The following is a 13,013-nucleotide window of genomic DNA, read 5'->3' as shown; positions in this document are numbered from 1 at the left end:
ATATATACTGATTTGAGGTGGCTGTCATCTACAACGACGATGGGTCTATAATAATTGAATCCTTTTATAAAAGCATACAATGATATATACAGATACATGAACTCATTTTCAGGCTATTTTTCCATTTTCATATGTGAACTAGGATATGTTTGTATCCAAGGTGTATAAGTAATCCAGTAATTTATTGTAAGAATCAGTCGGTTCCTCTCTCAAGAAATTCACTGCTTTTTCTCTAGCGCGCCTCGCGAACATGTAATTGACATCGACACCAAAGTCTAATTTCACATCATCTATTGTATCCTCTAGCATGTATTTTCTTTTGTGATTAGTAAACTTGGATCTAATCATGTCCCCAATCAACCTACTAGTTTGTTGACGTTGTGAATACACTTTATCCTTCAATTGACATGTATGCTTATCATGGAACTCTCTCACTTTGAACATTTTGGATTTGTTAATACTTGAAGCCTTAAATTTCCATTCACAATGTTAAGAAACACATATAAAGGTATAACTACAAATACAATTTGAATACACATACAATCAATTATGAATTCACAAAAACATACAATTATGAATAGACAAAACACATAATGACATACAGAATATATTATGCAGTTCTAATATGTAAAAGTAGTCAAATAGTAAATTTATTCTTATAAATAGATAAGTATATAAACACCATAACTTAATAGCATTTGACATCTCAACCAAAATTGAAACCTCGTAGCAATTGCATATTGCTCCATCACAGGCTTTAATGTCGCCTTATCCTTGTATACTTGTCCTTCCATCACCTCTTTTTGATTATTATTCACAATAATAAATCCTTTTCCGATTTGAAAACTTCAATTGGTTCACCTGAGTTTAACGATGCCAGTGCAAGTGTATCACTTGTATCAAATATATGCACACCATCAATGTATTCAAGTTGCACTAGGTCACTTTAAATTGCACTTCCTCCATCTGCAATTTCTTTCTCCATTGTACTTATACACAATGGATACATTTTGAATTTCATGTTCTTCTTTTCAACTCTACATATACCCTGGAACCTATATCGTTGTGTATTTTCATAGTCGTACAATTTTCTTGTACTTTGTATTCGATTTTAATTGACTTCAAACTCAAGTCTATAGCAAGTTGCTTCGAGATTGCAACGACTAAATCACTGTATAAAGCATACTCCTTTATTACTATCCCCCTCTATTGAATAATCGACATAACAATTTTTATTGTTCTACTTCCCGGAATATCGAATTAATACTGTTAAGCTTGCCATCAGTGTATTTGCATTCAAAACTTAATCAGGAGACAGTGAATTCGTAAATTCAATTACTAATTCTTCTGTTAATACATGTATCATGCCGGACGAAAATCAATCCTATCAATATCGGTCGGATCACAACCTCGAACACACTCCATAAACAATATTTGATGTATCGCTGAAGCTTTATCTCCACATCTCAATGCATTTTTGTAATCTTCGAATACAATGCTCTGTTTTTATTTAAACTTCCGAAAAAATCTTCTGATTATAGAATAATAAAGAGCCGTGTTTCAATTGAGTATGTTGAGATCGTTTCAGCATGATACACGCTGCTTTATTGAGCTTTCAGTTATTAAACAGATGTAATTCCTATTTATTAGGCGAATTACCTCACTGTATTTATAAATACAGTCGCGCGAATATATGAAATACAATCGGGTAGCAATGAAATTGTAGCTACGGCCGGTAAATATAGATATTGTAGCTATAGCACGTTAATAACCACTTAACTATGGTGGTTTCTGAAAATTCCTTATATAAAATTATAACAAGAATTTTACGGCCCATAAATATAAAATTGGAACATAAATGGCCCCAGGTAGCTACTTTTAGCACCTATATTTAAACATATTAAAAAAGTATTTAATATTTAGCCATTTTGACAAATTCCAAACTGCTGAAACTTTAGAATTGAAACTTTAGATTCGAAATCTAAAGTGCGAATTTTAGGCGGCTAAACTTTAAATTTTCTAAATTTCTATTATTCTTTAAATATTTGTTCTAAAAATGGTGCACTTGGCCAAAAAGGCCTAGGTTGCAATACTCTGAGGAAGTGCACAAACAATTAGTCCAATGCTGCGTTTTAGGAATTAACTAATACTTATTTCATTTTAAAAATTTAAATTATATTTTTTATTTTAGGACAATTCAGAATATTTATGTCTCAAAAAATTAAATTAAAAAATTAAAATTCAAAATACATTGAGTAATTTCTAAAGTCATTTCTACCAATACTTTGCAGTGTGGCCACTGGCCACAGTAGGCGCGAACGCGAGCAAAGTCAAGTCATCCATCAAAATAAAGCCCGCTTCCTGGCTTCTGCTACAGAGTTTTGAGAAGCAGCCACGACACCAATTTTGTCTATGCGGATAAAATAGCAGACACGTCCCCTTCATTCTCCCCTCTTTTGCATGTTCACTCCGCCAATAAACACACTCACCGAGTAATGCATCGACCAAACTTTTAATTTCCCAATCACAGACTTTGTAATACTGCAAAAATAAAGAAAAATCTCAAACAACGATGCGATTCTTATCGCGGAGAATTGGGACTGTTACTGCTAATGGAGATGGATGGATTTTGATGTTAGGTTTAGGCAAAAGAGGTATTGCGACGAGCTGTAGAGCTGTGTTGTGTCCGCGATTTGGTGGGCCCGAGGTGCTTGAGTTTCATCAAAATGTAGCTCTTCCTGATCTAAAACCTAATCAAGTGCTTGTTCGTGCTCGCGCTGTCTCCATCAATCCCCTTGATACCAGAGTCAGTTCAATTTTTATTTCAAATTTTCATTTCTTACTTTTGATTGCTATCAAATGTCGCGAAATTTACTTATAATATGGTTTTTATGTTTGTATTTGAAACTCATGTGTTTTACAGTAGATATGTTCCATCAGTTACTCCTGAATTTCTGCTTAGTGTGGATGGTTATATGTATCCTCTCTAATTTAAATAGGTAGATTTTCCCAACATATATGACGATTTCGGAAAATTGAGGTGTCTTAATAAAATGTGCTTGAAGGTGAATCGAAGAAAAAGGGATATATAGGGAATTGTTTGAGTTAGGTCAGATTCTGATGCCCGTGAGACATTCTAAGAAATCTATGGTTTTCATTTCTTTGTAAGAGAAGGCACGGAGAACTCGCTTTTGGAAATATTTCAATGAAATTGATCTATGTTATTGGCAGTGGCGGATGTGGCTTATTAGCTGCGGTGCAACTGAACCCAGTATTTTCGACACGGAACATTGATATATATATGTGAAAGCCCACTAAGTAATAATGTATTTTGAACCCATAATTTTAAATGTACAATAAGTTTTAACACTAATTATTTTAAAAGCTGAACCCATCAAGATTAAATCTCGGATCCGCCTATGATTATTGGCCCCTTTAAATTTCTTTGCTTATCCACCACTTGGCAGTTACTGAATGAGTAAACCTATTCTTTAACTTAATTATGTAATAAAGAGTTCTCTAAGCCTTTATTTATTATAAGATAAAAATATAGGACTTATTAAGTGGAAATCATGGTTCCTGATAAATACAGTGTTACTAGGAAGTGAATGCGATGCTGATAGCATCTAAAAGCAAATACAAATGCTTTTTTCTTTCTCTTTTTACTTTGTTAATACATACATCAATTCGATGTGGACAATATATTAGCTTGACGAATACCATAAATGCTAGCACATCTATTTCCTCAAAATATTTTAGTCTTATTTGTTCCTGGGTATCTTTGTCAGAGAAGTTCTGTTAGATTGAACATTTAGTAGATGCTTTAGTTTGTTTCAGATGAGAGCGGGATATGGACGTTCAATTTTCGAGCCACTTTTGCCATTGATTTTGGGCCGAGATATAAGTGGTGAAGTGGCAGCTGTTGGAAATTCTGTTAAGTCGCTTACCGTTGGGCAGGAGGTATTCGGTGCTCTGCACCCAACCGCTGTGAGGGGTACTTATACTGACTACGCTATTCTTGCAGAAGATGAACTTGCTCCGAAGCCAGAATCCCTTTCACATGTGGTACGTTTTCAGTTTGGGTACATTCGGTAACACCAGCTTCTTGAGGATAGTTTTATTTGCTTTTTATCTCTATTTGCAATCAGTTATAAAATCAGCATCTATCTTGTTTACCTACTATCTATCACTTTTCTTGGATGTCCTCTCACCCCTCTTTCTGAAGCTCATTGTTGAATGATTAGTTGTCCTTGTCAATTTTCATTCTTGTTATTTCCATCCCGTCGCACATCTTGGTGTTTTTCTACTTCAGCATGCTTAAGGTCCTATATGATGCTATTCTGCAGGAAGCCAGTGCCATCCCATTTGCTGCCCTAACTGCTTGGCGTGCGTTAAAAAGTACTGCCAGAATAAGAGAGGGGTATGTTTATGTTATGATAAGTTGAATTTTTTAACCACTGAAAACTTTCTTCTTTTTCCCTCTCTTATAGCCCTTTGTGATTTTTTTTTTTGGGGGGGGGGGGGATGCGAATATGTGTTCTCTACTGCAAATGCGCTTTATATATGCATTGTATGAATCTGAATTTGTCAGTTAGACTTGAATAATTACCTCTCTGAGAAAAAAGGAGCAGGAAGTTAATAACTCCAAGAGGGTTTTCCTCTGCAAGTACTACTGAGTCATAATCATTTTGAAATTATAATTGTAGAAGGCTTTCTTTTGCAACTATATTGTTCAGTCATAAGCATTTTCTAAAATTGTTGTGTGTCTAAATTCTGCATTTTTCGTTTGGCTGGTTTTGGTGGCAAAGATTATTTCCAGTTAGAAAGATTTTTACATTTTGAAGTAAATTATGATCATGAAGATTTTAAGCATGACACATGAGTGACAAAAAATTTTAGAGACTGAAATGTCATGACTCTGCTTAACGATTTTCTTTGTCAATTTATCTGTTATTTTTCTCAGTTTTGAGAAAACATTCAAGTGATCCAATGTAGGAAGTTATGTACTGGAGTGTCTAGAGACCAGCATTATATCCTTTTGAGTGTATAATGATTTGTTTCATACAGTGTTGTCAAAGGCGCGCTTAAGCCCTGAAGCGAGGCTCAAAGCATGTTGAGCGCTTCGCCTCGCTTTGTGTGTGCTTTAGTATCTCATCAAGGCTCCAAGGCATACTTTCCTTGCCAATGAGTGTAATCCTGAAAAGACACATTAAACAATTGATATTTCACTTTCTCGTAATTTTTTTCCAATTTCTTTGCCCATATATTTGTTATTCATGCTTATAATTATTAGTGTTGGACTACATACAAATATTTGTACTTTTTCTCTAGTTGCGCCTTTTTTCATTAAAGCCAACGCTTTATTTGCGCTTTGCGCTTAAAGCCCCAACGGACTTTAGAGCTTTTTTGCGCTTTTCACTTTTGATAGCACTGGTTTCATAGTAGGTAAATTTTGTAACTTGGAAGTGCGTAGACAATAAGTTTCAAGATGCATTTATGCCGGCATAATGGACAAACATGGAGTTGCTCTGATGCTGCTGAATAAGATTATTTTGCCTAGAGACTAAAGTTGGTCAAAAGATGGCTTTACCTTTTTATTTGAGAAACGGGATGTTAATTAACAAGGAGTAAAAAAATATAAGAATACTTACTATTTACTAGTATTACTTACCAAAAAACTAAAGGCTTACCTATTTATTGCTCACAAGTCACGGCCATCTTAACTCGTTAATCCTGTTTGAGAGGTCAATGCACATTTAGACCAGTATTCCAACTCTGTCCTTTCTATTTCATATTAAACTCTTGATAGTGAATGCATCTTGATGGATAGGGAACAGTATGATGCCTCGAAATGATATATGTGTGCTGTTTATACTGATATCATTATTTTCTCAAACAAATTTCTTCAGGCATAGGGTATTGGTCATAGGTGGTGGAGGAGCAGTAGGTTTCTCTGCAATTCAGCTTGCAGTTGCTGCAGGCTGCCATGTCTCTTCAACGTGCGGAGAAAGTACAAGTATAAGTCGCATTTTGGCAGCCGGTGCGGAGCAGGCTGTTGACTATACCACTGAGGTGACGATGCAGTAGTAGTTCACATGTTTTATCATGTTATTTTATTTGAACATGATATACTTGATAGGTATTTCAGTGGCGTTATTGGCATAATCCCTCTCCCTCTCCCTGTCCTTGTTACAGGATTGACATGTTTGCTTGTTTACAGGATTGTGAAATAGCACTTAAGGGGCATTTTGATGCTGTCTTGGATACAATTGGTGTGCCAGAGACGGAGAGAATAGGTATAAATCTTTTAAAGAGAGGAGGACACTACATGACGTTACAGGTTAGGAGTCATCTTACTCTTATAGCCATGGCAGAATCTTCTGCCTGATTTTCTTATAAATGATGAAAAAATCTGTTATATGTTCTTAAGAAAGATTTCCTGTTCTTTGGTCATAGGGGGAGGCTGCTTCATTCACTGATAGGTACGGACTGGCTATTGGTCTTCCTCTAGCAACAGCCATCTTGCTGAAGAAGCAAATCCAATACCGATATTCTCATGGAATAGGTACATGAGATCTTCAGAATGTTTTTATGATCTGTTTGGAAGAAATGCTTTTTTACTAATAATTGTGAAAACAACTCTTTATCCAAAAAACAAAAAGGGTGAGAAGATACGGATATGAAATTTTTGCTCACCCCTAACAACATGAGATATATTCTTCCTGTATGCCGGTGAATGTTCAAAATGAAGTGAGAAGTATAACAATAACAACAAAAAACCCAGTATAATACCTATTCCAAAAGTGGGGTCTGGAGGGTAGTGTGTACGCAGCTTTACCCTTACCTTGTGAAGGTAGAGAAGTTGTTTCTGATAGATCCTCGGCTTAGGGAAAGCATAGTCAAATCGCTTGTTGAAAAGAAAACAATAGTGTATAAACCATGGAAAGGAAACAATAACACGAAGGATAACAAGAAAACTAAAGCAAAAGAAACAACTGGTAATAGTACAGGTCTAGGTACTTGAAAATATGAGAATACTATAGATCCTACTGGTAAGAGAAGGATGCGCTCGTGGCTACTTACTAGCCTTCTACCCTAATTTTCGATTTTCACACCTTCCTATCAAGGGACATGTCCCCGGTAAGCTGAAGATGTGCCATATCTTGCCTTATCACCAATCCCAATACTTTTTAGGCCTACCACTACCCCTCTTTAGACCCGTCATGGCCAACCTCTCACACCTTCTCACTGGGGGCATCTGGGCATCTCCTCTTTACATGCCCAAACCATCTCAGCCTCGCTTCCCACAACTTGTCTACCACGGGGGTCATTCCCACCTTGTCTCGAATATCTTCATTCCTAATGTTATCTCTCTTAGTATGCTCACACATCCATCTCAGCATCCTCATCTCCGCTACTTGCAATTCTGGACATGAGAGCTCTTGACTGGCCAACGCTCCGCTCCACACATTATAGTCGGTCTAACAACCATTCAGTAGAACTTACCTTTAAGTTTAAGCTGCACGTTTTTATCACACAAAACACCAGAAGCACACATCCATTTCATCCATCCCGCCCCAATACAATGAGTGATATCTTCGTCAATCTCCTCATTACCTTGGATTATAGACCCAAGATACTTGAAACTTTTTCTCTTCGAAATGACTTGTGTATCAAGCCGCACTTCCACGTCCGCTTCGTGAGTTACATCAATGAACTTGCACTCCAAGTACTCTGTCTTAGTCTTGCTCAGATTGAAACCCTTGGACCCCAGGGTCTGTCTCCAGACTTCAAACCTAGTATTAACACCACCCCTTGTCTCGTCAATCAGTACTATGTATTCTACAAATAAAATGCACCAAGTCACCCCACGGATGTGTTACGTCAATTCATCTATCACCCGGACAAAAGTGAAAAGCATAACAAGAAATTTAAAAACTGTAGGTTCAGTACTAGGTGATTACTTCACTATGAGCTGCAACTCCTAAAGTGAGATTGATATTTGGACTTGATTCAAGACTTTTGTTACATTATCTCATAGACAGGCTGTTTTTTGTACTGAAGTATTGGTTGAAGAGATTGACAGAGGTTTTGATCTGAATAATAGTTGATAAAGCTACCAGCGAACCGTTTGAATACCTGGGTTGTGATGTTAACGCATTTCTAAGGCAAGAACTGAATTGTTCGAAATAAATGTTTATAAGTCAAAATATTGAGTACGGGGAAGGAGGCATTCTTCATCCATTTAATGATTTGAGATGCTTTTTCAAGTAATTTGAATAGTATAAATATCAGCATATCTTCATGCTTTTGACAGGTTCTAGAAGAACTTTTTTAAGCGAGAAAAAACACACAAATTGCTGACCTTCATTGAAGTAGATACCAGGGGAAGAAACCTTCATCCGTTTAACGATATCGAATACTTTATTAAAGTGGATAGTATAGTCATTATGATATGGCTATGACCTTAACCTTATCCTTGGGATAGTATGTATATCAGCATATTTTTCTGTGTATTAAGTGAGTATAACGTAACAAGTGTTGTCCTTCATTCCTCGTTATTTGTGCCCCCCCCCCCCCCCAATTCTCTCTCATACACAAAGGTTTTCTTGAAGGAATAACATCTAAGTAGTTTAGGACAAAGTTTCTATACACATTTCTTCGGGTGATTTTGGTCCAAAGCATAAATCTTAAATTGATAATTATATTTATGAATTTTGGTTGATAAATTGGGAGACTGACCCTCCATACAAGGTGTATACAGGTAGCAAGTCAGCCTACATGCTGCCATGGTTTTGTAAAAAAATTCAGTCAATGATTAAAATTAATTGGAATATCATATGTACTCAAGAATGTATAAAGAATAAAAAATCTCCACTAACATCTACAGAATAGTGTTGTCAAAGGCGCGCTTAAGCCCTGAGGCGAAGCTCAAAACATGTTGAGCGCTTCCCCTCGCTTTGTGTGCGCTTTAGTATCGCATCAAAGCTCTAATGCATACTTTTCCTTGCCAATGAGTGTAATCCTAAAAAGGCGACATTAAACAATTGATATTTCACTTTCTCGTAAAATTTTTCCAATTTCTTTGTCCATATATTGTTATTCATACGTATAATTATTAGTCTTGTATTGCATATACATATTTTTACATTTTCTCCAGTTGCGCCTTTTTTCACCATAAGCCCACGTGTTATTTGCGCTTTGCGCTTAAAGCCCCAACGGACCTTAGAGCTTTTTTGCGCTTTTCGCATTTGATAGCATTTGCTACAGAAGAGTTCTCAATCCTTCAAATGCTCTTGTATTTTTCTCTTCCGCGTTGTTTGCATAAGCACCTTCCATGTTTTATTTCTGTCTTTTCGTTCCATTGGAGTAGCAAATTTCTAACTTTACGTAGCATTATCCATTCAACTTTGGACACATTCTAAATTGTACACCATGTATGCCGTTGGGCAGTGGAGCAATAAGTAATTTACATCCTCTGCCGCATTCTTGTTCATGAAATGCCAGCTAGTAAAAATAATTTTTGCATTCTTCTAGTTCCCAGCTGTAATAATGGGCCCTTATGCTGCTGTGCAAATAAAATACGTCATGCTTGGTGCTCTAAGAACCCATATTGAGGCATGAGAAGCCCTGTGAGGAAGTTCCAAATTTCCTCTCCCAATAACATTTGTAGAAAGATTTAACTGGAAGAGCACTGTCCATATGAGCTTCCATCTCTAGCTATCACTATCTATGATGGAGGTTTTTTTCTTATATAGTAGCTCCTACAATTTATTGAGCTCTTCCATTTCTCGACCTTGCAGGATTTCGTGAACTCAAATCCCTTGAAATTGTGCCTTTTTTCTCTTTGCAAACTTTCTTATAAGCAGGCGTCACTGCAACGATTTTGCTTCCAGAAGCTAATATTAGCTCCATTTCGTGCTATAAATTCACTTTTCTGCAAATCCTATCCCATACTTTCGTTATATTTTCCCATAATGCTACTCCATCTGGGGCATCCAAGGGTGTGACCTAGTGATCAATGAAGTGGAAGGAGAACCATGAAGCTGAATGTTCAAATTCTAAAGAGATAAAAAAACACACTAGGTGATTTCTTCTCCTACGCCCGAGCCTTGGTGGGAAGAGTTACTTGGTAACTCTATTGGTGGAAAGTAGCAGGTACCTAGTGGAATTACTCGAGGTCCATGCAAGCAGGTTCAAATTCTTGCGGAGACAAAAAATACTAGGTGATTAAGTGATTTCTTCCCATATGCTTGAGCCTTGGTGGGAAGAGTTAGCCTGTGTTGGTGGGAGGTAGCAGGTACCTGGTAGAATTAGTCGACATGCAAGCTAGTTTGGGCACAAAAAATGCTACTCCAGATGGTTGCTTTATCTTACTTGTTCTCCATTCACCCCTTCGAGCATCGTATTTGTCGCCAATCATTCTCCTACAGAAGACTTGGTCATCTACTCCAAACCTCCATATCAGGTTATCAACTTTGTTAGTAGAGCTCTGTTAATAATTCTCAACTCCCTCCGGAGATCCCCATCCCTTCTAGGTGATCTGACCTTATTCCAATTAACTGGTGGTACCTCGTCACCTCCCCATGTACCACAAACAAAGTTTCTCTGTAACTTCTCCCATTTCTATGTCACTTATGCTGACAGAGCTAGTAGAGACATGTAGTCTGTTGGAATGTTAACAAAGTAGGTGTAGTAGTTTCTTCCCGCTGGATAAATATCTCTTCTCAACTTTTCGTTTACCTGATTCTACGTTGTTATATTCTTGCATGTCGCGCATAAAGGTGAACCTAAATAAGTCACCAAAAGAGATCAGCTTTGAAACTGCTAGGATTATGCTGCTTTATGTAGTCCAATTTTTATATATAATATATTACCTTCTCAAAAAAAAAAAAAAAAAAAAAGAGAGAGAGAGAGATCAGCTTCGAAGCTGAGAACAGTTGCCAACCATTCCATTTATAGGATGTCACTAGTCTAGCTTATTTTCAACCTCGAAACTGCTTTAACCATAGAGGTGTATGTTTTAGGTTGAAGTTAAGTTGTCTCGGCATTGCACAATGCAAGTGTATCTTCTTCGAAGAGCAAATGAGACACCTTTACAGTTTAAACTATCATATTTCTCCCTCCTAGCTGTGAATCCCTTCATATATCCATTTTCCCGCTGCTTCATTCATCATTATGCTTAATGCTCACATATCAGTAGGAATAACACAGGTGAGAGGATCCTCGTGTACAGACCTCTTGTGTGATTCCTGTTGACTATGATTGATAATTCTCATATCTAGACTTCTTGAGAGGAGATCATCTGGGTTTAACCATAATCTAATCCAGATTCAGTTCAAATGATCTGCTGAGTAGATTGTTTCAGCTTGGGCCAACCTTGATCAGCTTTATGTGATTCAAGATTATTGATCTTTCTATAATGTTAGGCTACTAAGGATAAAGTATATCCGATGTAGCTCTCAGTTCATGGTTTTCAAACTTTGGTAGAAACTTGATTCCTTTTGTAGCAGACTGTTTTGAGAGCACAGAGGGGTGATAGTGAACACTATGAGATCCTATACTCACTTCTCCTTCAGTTGGGTCAGTCGAAGAGAGGGAAATGTCTTTCTTTGCTTTATTCACCCGAGGGTTTAAATTTTGTGGCTTGCTATTATTTCTTCCTGTTTTGTGGTTATTTTAAACTCTTGGAAAGCTTGACTAAGGGTTCAAAAGCTGTCATTTCTGTACTTTTAGAGCTCTGTTTAGGTGCTTTAAGTAATGTATTTCTTTTGTTATCATGGTACAGAATATTGGTGGAATTATATGAGGGCTGATGCTGAGGGTTTACATGAGATCCGTCGGTTATCTGAGGCTGGAAAGTTAAGAATCCCAGTAGATAAAACTTTCCCACTTTCGCAGGCCAGAGAGGCCCACGAGGCCAAGGATAGGCGACAAATTCCTGGCAAAGTTGTGCTGGAAATCGACTGATTTAATTTGACGAGATAACCAACGGTCTGAGGATGCAGTGCAAGGCTTTAATGTCCCATGCAGTCTGATATTGCACTCATCATTGGATGCCGTATATATTATGTGTTGTCCTTGCAGGAAAACCAGAAGCATTTATACTTCGTTGGAATATATAGGATAGGAAGCTGCCAAAGGAAATGTGCAACCTGTAAATTCTCGGGACATTCTCAATTTTTGTTCTTTTCAAGTATTTGTCATTGTTTCTATGTCACATCTTTTAATTAGGTACTCACGTTGAATGTCTTAGGGAGCTCTGACTTCCAGTGCTAGTGCCAATGAGATGCTTCGCCAATGGCCATAATAAGTCTTAGGGGCTGTATGTTTCTTTCCCCCTTTTTAGAAACAAAGAATATTATATCATCTGAATTTGAATACTATGAAACATCTGAGATGCTTCGCCTATGACCATAATATTTTAGATATTGCTTTTAAATATGGATGTTGGTTAATTTAAGAGTGTTTTCTTATCATTCGAGTGTGTAATTTTTTTTTTTTAAAACTTAATAGATATAAAATTTCTTAAAAAAGTAATACTTCTATATACTAAAATGCTAGTGCTGCACCATACACCATACGCTTGTGGTTTTTTCTTAAGATAGAAAGGAATTTTGAAATTTATAGTATTAAACATTACCGTAACATTTATATTGATATAAAAACAGGATATTGAATTATTTTTAAATATTAAACTGTTGTTCTTTCTAAAACATAATTAAAAAAAGAAGAAGAGTTAAAAAGCTAGCAGTGATAGTTGGCGGTAGTGATGGTTGTAAGATGGTCTTAAGATGGTTGATAATGATGGCTTGTGGTGATGGTTGGTGGAGATAGCTTGTGGTAATAGTTGATATGAACACTATGATATACAACAACATACATATCCATTGTATTCTCACAAGTGGAATATAAGGAGGGTAATATGTATGCAAAGCTTATTCATATCTTATAAAGGTTGAGAAAGTTGTTTCCCGTAGTCCCTCAACTCAATAAAAGTTAAATCACGGCGA

The 13,013-nt window shown here is 36.7% G+C and overlaps 1 protein-coding gene across 1 annotated transcript; it reads left to right on the top strand.

Moving 5' to 3' along the window:
• Window positions 1–2,420: 2,420 nt before the first annotated feature.
• On the top strand, window positions 2,421–12,411 carry LOC104231373 (uncharacterized). Its single transcript, XM_009784362.2, has 7 exons — window positions 2,421–2,806; window positions 3,838–4,065; window positions 4,347–4,420; window positions 5,910–6,072; window positions 6,221–6,340; window positions 6,457–6,565; window positions 11,789–12,411. Exons 1-7 carry the CDS (start codon window positions 2,573–2,575, stop codon window positions 11,968–11,970), a joined length of 1,110 nt encoding a protein of 369 aa, XP_009782664.1. The 5' UTR covers window positions 2,421–2,572; the 3' UTR covers window positions 11,971–12,411.
• Window positions 12,412–13,013: the final 602 nt, after the last annotated feature.

Source organism: Nicotiana sylvestris, chromosome 6 (genome assembly GCF_000393655.2).
Source record: "Nicotiana sylvestris chromosome 6, ASM39365v2, whole genome shotgun sequence".
NCBI lineage: Eukaryota > Viridiplantae > Streptophyta > Magnoliopsida > Solanales > Solanaceae > Nicotiana > Nicotiana sylvestris.
The sequence above is the reverse complement of the archived record's forward strand: the minus strand, read 5'-3'. Positions and strand labels throughout refer to the sequence as shown.

Excerpts from the sequence above, each read along its gene's own strand:
- LOC104231373 (XM_009784362.2), top strand. The coding sequence starts at position 2,573 with ATGCGATTCTTATCGCGGAGAATTGGGACTGTTACTGCTAATGGAGAT. Across the intron at positions 4,066-4,346 it reads CAGAATCCCTTTCACATGTG|GAAGCCAGTGCCATCCCATT; the intron begins GTACGTTTTCAG and ends GCTATTCTGCAG. Across the intron at positions 6,566-11,788 it reads CCGATATTCTCATGGAATAG|AATATTGGTGGAATTATATG; the intron begins GTACATGAGATC and ends ATCATGGTACAG.